The sequence below is a fragment of the Pseudoliparis swirei genome, chromosome 3 (assembly GCF_029220125.1).
Source record: "Pseudoliparis swirei isolate HS2019 ecotype Mariana Trench chromosome 3, NWPU_hadal_v1, whole genome shotgun sequence".
Lineage (NCBI taxonomy): Eukaryota > Metazoa > Chordata > Actinopteri > Perciformes > Liparidae > Pseudoliparis > Pseudoliparis swirei.
In genome coordinates this window covers 11620363-11634991 of record NC_079390.1, presented here as the reverse complement: position 1 = coordinate 11634991, position 14629 = coordinate 11620363, and the positions used below count along the sequence as shown (strand labels likewise).

Sequence of the window (14629 nt, the reverse complement as noted above, 5' to 3'; positions counted from 1 at the left end):
CTCTGATGAGATGGCAACCGGCCACCTGTTCAATGGTATCCATTTGTAAAAGCTGTCGCAATCAACGGGCCCTAAAAGTGTACAGTTAGTGCTTTTGTCAGTATGCAATTCAAGGAGAGAGAAAAAGTGAGGATCATATCATGAACGTGAACGTTTTGATTCAGTTTGATCATATTCAGTATCGACGTCTGTCATATACAAGTTCATTGTGTATTCCTGTAATGGAGAAAACAATGCATGCTGCACAACAACGACAGGAAGTAGGACTCATTTAATGGTCAAACAAATAAGTGACAAATAGTTAGAAGTTTCCTTAAGAAGTAAATGATCCCATACTGTGTTTACGTTCAGATACAGCAACTTCAGTTGGGAGCACCTTCCATGACAGCCATGTCTATAATCCATTGTGAACATACTTATAATGCATCATAATGTGCTTATAGCATAATAGTTAAAAGCACTCATAAATATCCGCTTTGGAACAGTAATCATAACACAATTTATAACTTAAATTTGTTGTGTGTTCATCTTGAATAGATTCATTCAGATTCTTTTCACAAACTATCACCATTTAGAGATACTTATAATCACATTACAATGCATTAGAACGGTGACCATATTGCATTTAAAAAAAGATTATAATGTATTACAACTATTAGTTAATAACTTCATTACAAATAGTAATAAGTCTACACTACAATCCTGGCAAAAAAACACATCAGTGAGTGAACAGCAACGATGAAGTTAAGCGATACTCAACCCTACATGTCATTAAATATGATTTATAATACGGTTTGATGATTCTTATCAAGCATTACGAGTGCTATAAACAGATCATAAAGCAGTGTAAGTATATTCATAACGCATCATGGGCGCCATGGAAAGTGTTTCCCTTCATTGTATTTTCGATGTCAGGTTAAAATCAGTTAAGAATTGTGGAAACAACAGATATGTCGAGGAGACAATAAAACACACACAATCCCCTTTCATGCGGACATACACAGTTGATTTCATCTGAAAGCGTGCAGAGAATAGGATCATAAAGACCCTCAGTAAGATCCGTGTGTTTCAGAGTATTGAATGGGCTTCATTATGGAGCTCAGTTATCAGAACTGACAGGTCTGTAGAAATCATTGGATTGAGAAGAGATGCACTTTTAACAGCGATTATCTGTCTTTATCACTTCAATCAACTAATTGCACTCTAATTGTCTTGCATAAAAAAACAGTTAAGTTCATTACTGCTCCTTCACAGTGGCTGTTTTGATATTGGCTAAAGGGATTAATAAAATCACTGGAGCGTAAGAGCGAGGCGACAAATCGGTGACTCTGAAGTCATCCGTGAGGTTGTGACATATGATGATCCGACATGTATTCAGTTCAACAGCAACCTCGGTAATAAAAATGAATTATAAAGCACATTTTAGTTCTGAATCATTTCCCATTTTAATGTTCTGAATAGAGAGATCATCTCGCCGAGAGCAGAGAGTCACAGAGCTGCTGCATCACCTCTCTGCTTTATTGCACTCGCTTTGATTCACTGGGTAATTCTCAAGAGGCGATTTAGTATTTAATATCACAGGCACAATTTGACATTCTGCCAGGGAGTCGCAAGACCTGGCCTCTGTTTGCTTCGTTTTCATAAATCAGTCTTTTAAAACCATTTCGGGGTAAATGTGATGAGAACAGTAACATATCTCTTTCAGAATTGATTATTTGTTGCATTCAAAGACTTGTTTTTACATTCTCTCTCAGCGTGGTTACAAACCGTTGCAGCGAAGGGAAAATAATGGAAACAAATCGCCTCATTTCCATCTATAAACTATCTGCTGGTAAATCTGTTTTGAAAATGAGCCAGCGTGGTCTTTCAAAACAAATATTTTGCTTCCTACACTGAGACCAACAGATTATCGCAGATAGCCAGTGGACCAAAAACGATTAATAAGCAAGGCTTTGCTTAGGAAGCGAAAAGCCAATAAAGTGTATTTTTCTGTCGAGCTCTGGTTTTGTTTGGACATCATAAATCAATTACACACATTTATCAACATTTAAATGAGCTATTTTATCTTCTCATGAGCTATTTTGCACATTTGGTCCCAGTGGCACTTTTCCATACTCGCAACCTCCCTGCTTATTAAGTCTCACGTTCACTTCATCCTCGCTAAGCCGGTAGAATTAGCCCCATTGATTCTATGTTCCGCACACTCTGAGGACTCTCCTGGGCGATTGCTCTCAAAAGAGATGCACAACATGTAGCGGCCATAAACCACAATGTGTGATCACAATTTACCAGATAAGCACAACCATGAAATACCACGGCCAGATGGAACAATAAAGGTGCTTTGAACTCTACAATTAGAGCAAGAAGCCCCACAAATTTCGCCAATTCATCTTTCTTGTGCTTTCTGGTTACTGTTGAAGAAAAGTAGAAGAAGAAAAAAATGTAGAAAGAGTGTCTTCACCCGGAAGTCTTGCAGTACTAATGGGCCTGTTGTTATTACACCTCGGTTGAACCAATGCACTAATGAGCTTCTTACAGAAAAGCAGGTGTTATTTCCTATCCGGTGTCACTAAATTCAGTCATGTTCAACAGTACAAACACGGCCCAGCAAGACGAGAGACCAAGAACCGAGCCCCCGCCGCACCCTGCCAGGGGCCAAAAAACTCTGATGGCAACATTTTAGATAAATTATCCAGTGAGGTCCAGGGTAGACAACGTAAACAAGGCGCCGATGCAGGCTTCTGTCGGGGAGTTTGAACACTGTCGCTTTGTCGAAAAAACGAGGTCCCGAACATCAGACGAAGATGAAGAGCTACTCGCTAATTAAGACGACATTTAATTTGACGCGAATTAGAACGGCTACATCTGAATGTCTGGGCGGTGGAGTAGGAAGTCTGTGCCTGTTTTTAGACGGCTAATTTAGCAACACTGAAACATTTATACCATAACTAGATTATGTTGCACTTATGAATCACTGATGGATTACAACCGTGATCTATTTTAAGAGGACGAGCACACAGTAACTAGACGAGAGTAAGAACACTAAATAACACCGGATAGGGCTCTATGACGGTGACGCATGGAAGATATCAAATAGGCTCTTAAAGGGGAAGTGATAATAGAGAAATACGTTGCATCAACATTTTATAATGTCCTTATTGCTGCGTCCATTATGATGTGTTACAAAACACGTATTCAATGTTTATAAACCACTTATAATAAAGGTGGCTTCATTATTTCAGCTTGGCTGGCGTTACTCTTCAGACATTTGGCTTTAAGATGATCTCTCCAAGTCGCTGGGGTTATATTTAAAGAGAAACCCTATTTTGTAAATGATGTTCCCCAATTATTATGATGCTCCACTGTCTGTCACCGGGGCCTTCCAAGCTCTTTTTGTAGCGGCTTCTCTTTGATTGCAGCCAAAGCAAGAGGCAGGATTATTAACGGGTTGCTGCACATCAGCTTAACTGACACACACGGGACGCGGCAGACATCCGAGTGCATTCACATCGTCACGCTGAGAACAAATCGTTGCTACTGCCACCTCTGTTCGCCCTGCAGGTCTTACATTTTCTGGGGTGTCACGACAATTGGCAGCTTACTGATCAGCGGGAGAATAAAAATACCTGGCTGAGAAACTACACCTGGACAAGGACACTGGGAGAGACGCAACCCGCTGGAAGCGTTGTCCTAGAGACGGAGCAAACTCAAGCTCTTGGACAGATGGGTTTCTAAAAATAAAGGAAATTGGTTCTGGGAAGGTGACACGGAGTCTGGAGTGAGGTGATTTGTGCTAAGGGGAACAAACATTTGCATTTGACATAACTTTGAGGGGTCGGGGTTTACCCCGATGTACAAAATGCCTAATGGACCTCTGAACTCGATGACAGAAATAATCCTAACTCTTAGTTACTGAATGGTTGCTCTGCACTAATCTGGATTTGGGATAGTTGCTGAGCGGCAGGTGGTGGTTATTTTTTATCAAGTCAGTGGTAGAGTATAAAGCCCTTCAACAAATTAGTAAGCTCCCCTCCTTAGAATACAAGTCTAGTGTTGCACAACATCCCAATCATTGGCAGCATGCGTTGGTCTTATTTTAGTGGCGGTCCTCTGACACGGGGGAGGCGACCGAGCTCAAGGTGCGGCCAGACACGACAGGCAGTCTGCATCCGAGGACTCACTGTGATGCTGGGGCCGAACCCGGAGCCGGGCTGAGGGCTGGCGGCACTGATGTAGTTGCCCACAGCTGAATCCTGGCTGCTCGGTCCGTACAGGTCAGCCACAGGCCCTGGACTGTTGGCACCAGGGAAACCTCCGGGCCTTGACGGGTTGGCGCCTGCACGCAAACACAGCGGGGAGCAGCTCAGAAACACCCAACAGCCATCGGCGCGACTTTTACTCGCTAAGGCTCAAAAGGAAGCATTTAAATCAAAGAACACATGACTGGATTCATGTTGGTCTCGAAGGACTTGCTTCGAGGTCGTTTGATATCAACCGACAAGAAAAGGTGCAGGATCGACCTTGATTTTAGACCCGCCAAAATGAGAGGTGAATCCAGTATGATATTCTGAATATAATCTACATGCCGTGTGTATTATGCATAGGAGTAGCATTCACGTTGTGTATTCATGCACAACACAAAACAAGCACTGTGCTGGAAACACTTCCACCATGCTAATAAATTAGGAAGGTTGCAGTGTCAATGTGGCCATGCATAGTGTGAAGGAGTCCTTGTAAAACATCATTAGCTGGTGAATAAGAAGAGCAACACAGGATTATTATGTTAGTATTATGCGATTCTAGACTGTACTTGAGTTATGAACACAGACATTTGAGGTATACTACTTTATGCTTTCCTCTATGACCTATGATTCAGGGATAACGGCAAGAAACGACTAAAAAAGCTCCCCATTATTCCAGCTGTGTGCTTCAGCTGCCGGTGTAACTTCAGGCATAAAGCAAAAGAGGTATGTGAGAAAAGAGAAGGAGGCATAAAGGGGGAATATAAAAGCATGACCCGACTTCATGTGCAGGTCCAAACTCGGGGGGGGGGGGGGGGGGATAAAAAAGAAATACTGTACATGACTTACCACCTTTGCCCTGTGAGTAAGAGCAACTCTGACTAATAAAATGTCTTTTGAAAACCCAGATGCCAACTAAAGGCCAATAACACTTGCGATGCAGAAAAAAAGAAGAGGAAAAAAAAAATAGTCGGCGAGAAAGAAAAACGCAGCGATCTCTTAACAGCAATCTCCTCTGCCGTCAGCCTCCCGTAACCCTCGGTCTCACCCTCATTCAAAGACAAGACTGAAAAAAATAAATTATTAAAAAGAAAAATCTTGCGACGGCCGGAAAACGCTCCATCTTGTGTCTATATGAGCTCATGAGCCCGATGACGCATGAGAGGAAGGCATTGTAGAACAAGTACGGAAAGACGGAGAGCAACTGCGCTACAGCCGATGTGTTGACACGCGCAGAACACAAACTGTATCATCGTCACCGCGCGCAACGCAGCACCACTCCATCCATCACGGCTGCATTAGACACGCCAGGTCCGACAGGGGCACCTGGACACGTAGACGCAGAAAGCACTCCAGATGACTGAAGCCATCTCACTAAACACACATCTAGTGGGGTTGACACTGCTGTTTAACTGCGAGGACTTTAAACAGTGAGCAGCTAGTGCTCTTATCTCGCCGGCACAGCCCCCAGTACGCTGGCGTATTATATAAGGACCTTTTCAGGCAAAATGGCTATCCTCCTTTTCTATGACTGGTGATTTTATATTAAGAGTGTGGCTCACCCCTCTCCATGTGAAGCCGTTTTTTAATGATTATTTTAAAACGTTTCGGCTGCAGTGGTTCTGCGTTTGACTTTGGGTGTTGAACAAGTGCAACTTGGGCCATATTGTTGCACTGTGTTAACGGTCATATACTATTTTACATAAGGATAGTGCTGAATTTCTCTAATGCAAATTTCTGATCTGGGGGAGGGGAGGGGGTGACCTTCTGTTGGTGAAGTACTTTGAGAGCCCAAAATAAATGAATGTCTAATGTCGAACTCTACACAGGACACTGTGTGCTACGTTGCCACTCTCTGTCTTCCAGGTTCCATTTGCTTCATTTTAATTCACTTAAATTGAAATACAGATGTCGGCACTGTGCACAAGGAAGAAAAGAAAACCCCTTTTATCAAGGAGATATTCGTCTTCAACGTGGATATATCCTGTTCTCCCTTTTCAGCAATCTGTGTGGCACAACCTCCACCTGTGGAGGGAGCGCTCTGCGAGGAGCAGGTTTGACCCGCCGTAGCATTTGCACAGTAACGGCATGATAAATGAAACGCGGGTAATCCACGGCCTCCGGCTGGTAATCATCGTCGTAAGGCTCCGACTGGACACAAAAAAACAATTATACTTCCTGAGAACCATTCTCCTTATCTACTTAAAACAAACATCCACAAGAAGAAGAGAAGAAGAAAAAACAACACTATTGTGATTCCATTTACTTTAATGTGCTCTCTGATTCTCATATCATTAGGGTCAAGGTTGGCGACAAATACAACCTCTATTTCTATCATTATATACTTTCTATATCCGACTCCCTCAGGGTTCGATTGCGTCCTCTCAGGTAAAAAAAACACCCGCCAGTCCAGCGCTACTAAAGGACGGCGGGTTTCTTCAGCCTGTATATTTGCAGTGGTGCAAAGGAGTTGGAATCTTTCTCCTGCTGTGCAGCTGTCTATGCAATTAAACACTTGCTTCACAGATCTGGAGAAGGTGAAGCGTATAGGGAACTATTTCCGTGGCACTATCACACCGGCACACGTGTTGTGACAATGATGGCAATACAGCAAAACAGCAGGACAGCAGGAAAACCCTTCAAAAAAACCACATCTGCGCAGTTGTTTCCATTCTGTGTTTTCAGACAGAAAACACAGACAGACACACAGACAGACACACAGACAGACAGAGAGACAGACAGACACACAGACAGACAAATAGACAGACAGAGAGACAGACAGACAGACACACAGACAGACAGAGAGACAGACAGAGAGACAGACACACAGACAGACAGAGAGACAGACAGACACACACAGACAGACACACAGACAGACACACAGACAGACACACAGACAGACAGACAGACACACACAGACAGACAAATAGACAGACAGAGAGACAGACAGACACACAGACAGACACACACAGACAGACACACAGACAGACACACAGACAGACAAATAGACAGACACACAGACAGACACACAGACAGACACACAGACAGACACACAGACAGACAAATAGACAGACACACAGACAGACACACAGACAGACACACAGACAGACACACAGACAGACAGACAGACACACACAGACAGACAAATAGACAGACAGAGAGACAGACAGACACACAGACAGACACACAGACAGACACACAGACAGACACACACAGACAGACACACAGACAGACACACAGACAGACAAATAGACAGACACACAGACAGACAGACAGACACACACAGACAGACAAATAGACAGACACACAGACAGACAGACAAATAGACAGAGAGACAGACAGACACACAGACAGACAGAGAGACAGACACACAGACAGACAGAGAGACAGACAGACAGACAGACACACAGACAGACAGACAGTAGGAAATACCAACATCTTCCCGGGCAGCTGGCCAACACTTTAACCATTAGGGGGAGAGCTGGACCCGCATTTCCTCACTTTATTAGAAAAAAAAGATTTTTTTCATAGTTTTGCCATTATTCTAAAGTGGAGGAAGACAAGACTGAAGGGCGCGGCAGGATTTATGCCCAGCAGCGTCTCCAGAGACGGGGAACCGCACCGCTGTGTGTAGGTCAACGCTGTCACCTACAGCGAGGCGTCACGTGAAGGCACCTCGCTGAACTAGACCTCCTTTACTGACAACTACTGCAGGTGGAGGAAACGTTGGTGGCACGTCATGCCGGTGCAAACATGATCATGAGCATATCATTATCAGAACAAAAAAGAAAAAACAGACAATCATAAAGACTGTAGAATTAAAAAAAGAAAACATTTGGAAGACTTCTGTCCCCGAAAAAATAGCATGACTTTATAACAGTCTACGCACTCCAAGCAGGTATTGAAATGTCAATGCGGAGTATATTTTAGTTTGGAAAGCTACAATTACATGAGGTAAATGAGAGAACATCAGAAAAAGCACATACAAATGAAAATGTGCTTGTATTGCATAGTTATGGCATTATTACTTACACATTTTGTCTGACATCATGCAGCATTTCCACTGATTTCCTAGTCAGACTTTCACACTAATAACATGAGCAATCATTCCTACACTTAAAAGACTGAAAGGGCTAGACTAACAAATGACTCCCACACTTAACTCGTTCCTTCACTGTTCAAACTTGAGCTCTGTTCGAGAAGCCGGTGTCCTCTCCGACATCATCAGTAGTTATTTTGTTCACATGCAAATGGAGGTGTACATTCTGTATGTGTCTGTGCAAGCAGGGGCTGGAACATACCTTCACAAAGAAACAGAAAATCTACATTTGAAAAAAATGTAAACAAAGGAGAAAGGAAGAACATGCAATGCTAATTCTTTAGCAAGACCTGTTTACATAGGTTGTTTCTTTTATAAAGTGGGGAGGGATTTGTTTGTTTGTTTCCTTAACAAAAGAAGAGAAAATCGATACAAAATTAAATTAAAAATATTAGATCATCCGCATAGAATAATATATAAATAATATCATGAATCAAACTGAAAAGTCAAAAAAGTGGATGAGATAGATGCACATATACAAACCTGGGTTCTTAAATTGATCCGGGCTGTGTAGGTGCTGGAGGGGGGAGTTGCAGGCGGAGGTGGCATGCTCACTGTGCAGCATCTGAGCCGCTTGGGGCCCCAGGGAGCCATAGTCAGCAAAGGAGCAGGGCCCCCCCCTCTGGTCACTGGGTGTAGAGTAAAACCCATAATCGGGGAGGCCTGGGAGATACAGTATAGGGTGGGAAGGGGGAGGGGAGGGGACTCCATCATTGTGGAAAACAACTCTTTCAATGTCAAAGTCAATGTCCAGATTGTTAAGCATAGCTTGGTGGTGTGCCACACCATTTTTAGAATACATCCTTGAGTTTTGTCTGCTTTAATTGCCCCCCCCCCCCCACACCCCTGCACTCCCTCCCCAGCAGCTCCTACCATGTGGCCGGGCCCCGTTGGCATACGGCCCATGTTTGATACGCTCAGCTGTATCATATACATTAGCTGCACAATTATGAATGCATACTATCTCTCCCTGAAATGACACAATTAAAACCTCCTCATTTACTCCAATACCTTGATTCAAATGGACCAATAATAATGAATACTCAATAAACAGTAAGGCCACAGCTTTTGATATTTTTGGGCTTTTGCATAATTGACCTGTATGTCATGATCACCAAAGGAGTGAGATAAATCTGAAGAGTCATTAAAACACAGGTCAATACATTTCTCATTTCAAACCGGCAGTTATTGGTCGACACACCCGAAGGATGCCTTTGTCATTTCAATGAAAAGAAACACTGTGTGAACCGCTCAATAATGAATTTAAAGCATTTGTATTTACTTATAGCAACAGATGAGTTTTTTGTTCATGTGATATAGGCATTCATGTTTATTGACGATTCTGAAATATCCCACGTACACAAAGAACGTCTCGGATCGGCCTCCTCGCCCCATTTCCTCTGAGACCCAGATGGTGGATTATCAACAGTTTAGAAAATGTCTTTCAGCAATAACTTGTGCTGTCATTTATTGCTTGTCCTCTTAATCTGAGACAAGCTGCTCATATAAAGAGTGCAATTAAAAGAAAAGGCTCCTTCTCACACTCCTTGATAACAGAGTTAATCTACTCAGGAGGGACCAAGATTGGCGACACCGGCTTTTCCGTGCCGGGTTTTTCCCCCGCTGCGTGTTTTTTAATTTTTTATTTGGGTCCTGGAGCGAATGGCCATTCAAAGCCACTTCACCTCTCCCCATTCAGAGTGAGACAGTCCACTTCTGCCAAATGAAATGTTAGCACCCGCCATGTTTCTCTTCGTCAATGCTTTTTAGCACTCTGATCTCACCACTTGCGGGCTGTCTGCCCACTCATCAAATTATAGGCTCCAAATACGGCATGCTTCCCACGTACGTCACATAATGCCTGACACATTGAACAAAGCTCAAGAACCAATCATGCTATTTACTTCACTTTGACAAATGTCACAGAACCTTGATTGGCCTTGCTAATGAGGAAAACTGAATCAATGGAATAATTATAACGGAGGAAGAAAAGAAAAAAAACATTTGACAATAGAGCAAACCGTGATATTGTGAATTCATAAAGAAGCCATTCCAAATATGTCACCAACTCAGAGCAGTGTAGAGACGGGATCCAAACAGGCATATTTTATATTACCTTCACGACGCGTAATTGCTTTCACATGTTATACAATTGTTCATACACCTTGTTGGGACAAATTACCATATGTAATTTTGGGAAGTAAAGTTTCAGGTGGAAATTAAAGACATCTTTAAAAGAATAACATGCAGAGACAGATAATAACGAAATGTTTATATATGAGTTATCCTTAGAATTTAGCGAAAGCCCACATTATATTACGTTTTTTGTTGTTGTATTAAATAAACAATATTGTTTGCAGCAAATTATTGAAGTGGGTGTTGCTTCAAAATTGGACAGGGAAGTCATTTACATTTGAGATAAGGTTCTAACTGTAAGTACCTGAACCACATTGAACTGGGCAGACACTGTTTTCTATAATCCTGTAGCATCAGCTCTCATTACAGGTTTAGATCACCCTTTTATTTTATACACAGTACGGATCAGCTAACCGGTCAGGGCGAGGACGCCGATATCCATTGACAATTGACAGTTAGGTGTATTTCTAGGAACACATCCTCAACAATGTTTGCAAAAAAGGGCAGCATTACTTTGCTCAGATCTACTATGAACGAAAAGCAAGATGATATTATTTCCTCTACTGCGCTGGAATCAAGAGATCTTTCTATATTGTAAATAACTTTGAGCCGGGTCATGACATTTGCAGAACTTTTCAGACGCGGCGTGACGTCGCTCTGTCTCCAGGTGCGGCAGGACCAGGTAAGAAACTTTGTTTGCCGATTACGGAGGACAGCTGGACAAGAGGACGACTCACACAAACATGCGGGCGCGCATACTCGAAGCCATATATTTTCATCAGTGGCGATCAGTTATGCAGGATGAGACTGGGCAGAGTGTGCCCACAGCTGCATTAGTATCACCGATCATATCACTGTGCCACAGACCTTCCCACTATTAATATTCACACAATCTATCCAGAACAATGGGCCTTTCTTGGACTCCCTTTTTTTTCCCACTGGCCACTAATTGGATGTAATTACTCATCTACAAAACAAATGAGCGTTCTGAGGTTGCCTTGGAGACTAGATCAGGGGACCCAGCAGTGCGGATCGTTCGCAGGGCTTCATTTATACTGGTAATTATCTCCCCCTGCCCCCACCCTCTTTCCCTTCTGCCCTCGGTGACCAAAGCTGGCTGCAAAGCGATGGAGAGGGGAGTGTCTTGCAGTCATCTGTTACTGACATCATCGGGGTGGCTCTCTGTAAGTGGATAAATGCCCTGCTCTCGTTCCCACTTTGCCAGGTGACTGCCTTTAAGGAGGAATCACAAACCTTGAAAGCACTGCGGCTCTTTTTCTCACTTGTAGGAAAATAAAACTAATCACGCCGATGATAAAATACAGCGTCATGCTCCCTGGCCGCTTGGGACAGAAGTTCGCCAGTGTTCTGCACAAAATTTGTGGGTATCCTCTCATCAATTCTCTGAGAAGCTCTACATACAAACTAACCTGCTATAACCCCAAAAGTTATTTTTATTGAATAGCTGCAAAACACGCATTTTGTAATATCTTTCTTTTAAAGGCGTTTTCTTTTTTTTGGTGCTAAAATCAGTAATGTTCGCAAACAAGTCAGTTGAAAAGTCCTTTGCTATTCATCTATACGTCAACTCTTTGATCATACTTTACAGATACCTGTTATTTCTACAGGGAACAATGGGAACAGGGGAATCAAGAAATCTATTAGCATAAGTTATTTCCATTTCGGCGCCAGAGAAATTCCTCGGTGGCCATCAAACCACATCACTCTACAGAAGATGTCAATAAACCTGACATGCTGCTTCTCAAATTAGCTTTGAATTTCAGCGCTACCATAATTAGCTTTTCCATTTTCACCAATGTCATTTAAAAATAGCGTGAAAGAAACTAACAGCTCATTTGCTGTATAGCCTTGCTTTCACTTTCCATTTGAAATAATCTTTTCTGAATGAATGGCTGAGTAATTAACAGCACTAGACACCCCTTTCGGAGAGCACAGACATTTCATAAATAATACATATTTAATGTCTTGTCATTTTCTGTTCAGAGAAGCTTGGCTAATTAATTTTAACAGATGATTTCTTCTTGCATTTACTCACCCATACTCAGGCTTCTGATTATTTTAATTTTTTTTTAACTTTTCACTTTATGCTCGCTGTTCTCCCTTTTCTTTCTTTTTAACAGAACCACTGTTTTGGGTTTACCGTGCGACCTCGGTCGGGTGATGATAGTGTAACGTGACAGATGAAGAGGGGTCGCGAACACTGGCTTCATGGGTAAAACAATGTGCAACAGTGTCGTGAATCAGTGCACACTCATTTGCACACTAAATGATTTCAATGCAGATTTGAACCAGAGTGGGATCTGGTCTAGCTGGGACTGAGAAAGGGCACTCGGTTATCGGCAGTCGGCACAGATTATCCTTTCCTGAGCAGCCACACAGCTGACAGGCCTGGCCTTTTGCCTGAACACTTTCAAAACATGTCTGGTCAGGCTTATGTGATCTGAAGAAATGCCGGACTCACTATAACTGAAATATGAGAGTGATACTGGCTACATCTAATGGTCACTCAGATTCAGGGGGAAGGACAATTTGAAATGACTGCAAGAGGAATGACTATTTCCAGCAACGCTCACACAGACATTGTGTGTCAATAGATTGCCAACTCTTCTTGCATCTTACTGGATTTTATTTGCTGGTATTTATCTCAGAGTAATTGACTTTGCAATCTGCATGTATAAGTAAAAGGATTGCGAAATGTCACTTCAAAATAAATGCGTAGTGCCAATGAAGCAGACAATCCTGCACTGATTAGGGAGGAGACAACACTGACTGTTGTTCGAAAGGACTGACTTTAAAATACAATACTCCAATAACGCCTTAGGTAAGTTTTCTTTGCAGAGTGTGTTACGTGTGCAGCCCCAGGAGGGCAGAGCGGTGATGTCCCTAAAGGCCTGTAACCTCAGAGCATCTGCTACCCACAGCTGTGAGACACCGCTTCGTGGTGGAGGCGCAAAGGGACACTTTGCCCTCCCCGATGTGTCACATCTTTCCCTGGGCCTTCGACAAAAAACCCAGGCAGGATGAGCTTGGCATGTCTGCTCATGTTGTTTTGCACCAAATGCATGTAAAAGCGCCTCTGGCCTCAGAGCTGAGTTCTGCAGATTCGCATCTGGGACAAATGGACCTGAGCTCACAAAGAGCCAGATTGATTAAGACCAGTGCACACGGCCAATCCTGGTCTCCTCTCGGGCACCGCTGAAGATCACAGAGCTTGTTGCGGGGAAATTGATAATGATCTTAATTTGGAAATGTCCGTCACGTGAGCTCCCTTCTTTTCGTTGGTGGAGTGGAAAAAAAGGAGGTGGGAGAAGAAGTGGGTAGCACAAAAGAACAAAGACGAGCAACAATCAACCGTGGGGGAGAACAGGCTTTTAGGAAACGCAGAGACCATCCTGAGTCCCAATAAAACTGAACGAGAGACACCTCTCTCAAGTCAGACACGGTGCACATAGCAAGTATCCAGTCCTGAAAAAAGCATCTCAATGGGGCTTTGAGTACACCACAGATAGAGCCGAGATCTGAGACTGACATTTTGAGCTTCGCAGAAAGCTCAGAGGGACTCAGGAAAACACTCAACCAGAGTAGGCTGGGAGCTGTGAAGTTCCCTGGACTGTCAGAACCATCTGCATCACTCGCACTTTACTCAGCTTTCATCTGACAATCCTATAGCGCTGGAAATGTCACATATGTCGACTTCAAAATGCCAAAAACAGAACGATAACCGCCTTCTTTCAAAGAATGTGGAAAATATTGTTGTTATTGTGGTTGTTGAGAGAAACATCTTATTAATTATGAAATATGAACGCTGCTCATGTATCAACCCCCTGACGCTCATTTAAAGTGGCAGCAGAGGCACATTTATGCAGGTTCGTCCTTCATATCAACAGCAGAGGTGGAACACACTCGTCCACAATGCAGCCCAGGTGCTGGTGCATGCATTAGTCATCTCCAAATTAGCAATTTCCCTGTTCTCTGCTCGACTATGCAGATGTTCAGCTCTGCCAACTGATATTAAGTGACTGCCCCTTTGCGTCCTCCCGGTAGTAGTTCGAACGAGGTTCAACTCCGCGATACCGGCTTATAAAGCCACGTATGGGCCAGCACCTTTCTCGCTCCAGGCGATGGCGAACGC

The 14629-nt window shown here is 43.1% G+C and overlaps 1 protein-coding gene across 8 annotated transcripts in view; it reads right to left on the bottom strand.

The window, feature by feature from the left end:
- Positions 1–14629, bottom strand: part of msi2b (musashi RNA-binding protein 2b) — a 240001-nt gene that overhangs the window by 6521 nt on the left and 218851 nt on the right. For 5 of the 8 annotated variants that reach the window (XM_056443666.1, XM_056443656.1, XM_056443677.1 and 2 more), the window contains 4 exons: positions 8824–9003; positions 8639–8686; positions 4182–4336; positions 1–71 (listed from right to left, as the gene is read on the bottom strand). In XM_056443666.1, the coding sequence (XP_056299641.1) occupies positions 30–71; positions 4182–4336; positions 8639–8686; positions 8824–9003 (425 nt within the window). In that variant the 3' untranslated portion in view covers positions 1–29. The remainder of the gene's footprint in view (positions 72–4181; positions 4337–8638; positions 8687–8823; positions 9004–14629) is intronic. The other 3 variants (XM_056443686.1, XM_056443703.1, XM_056443723.1) reach the window with 2 other exon arrangements.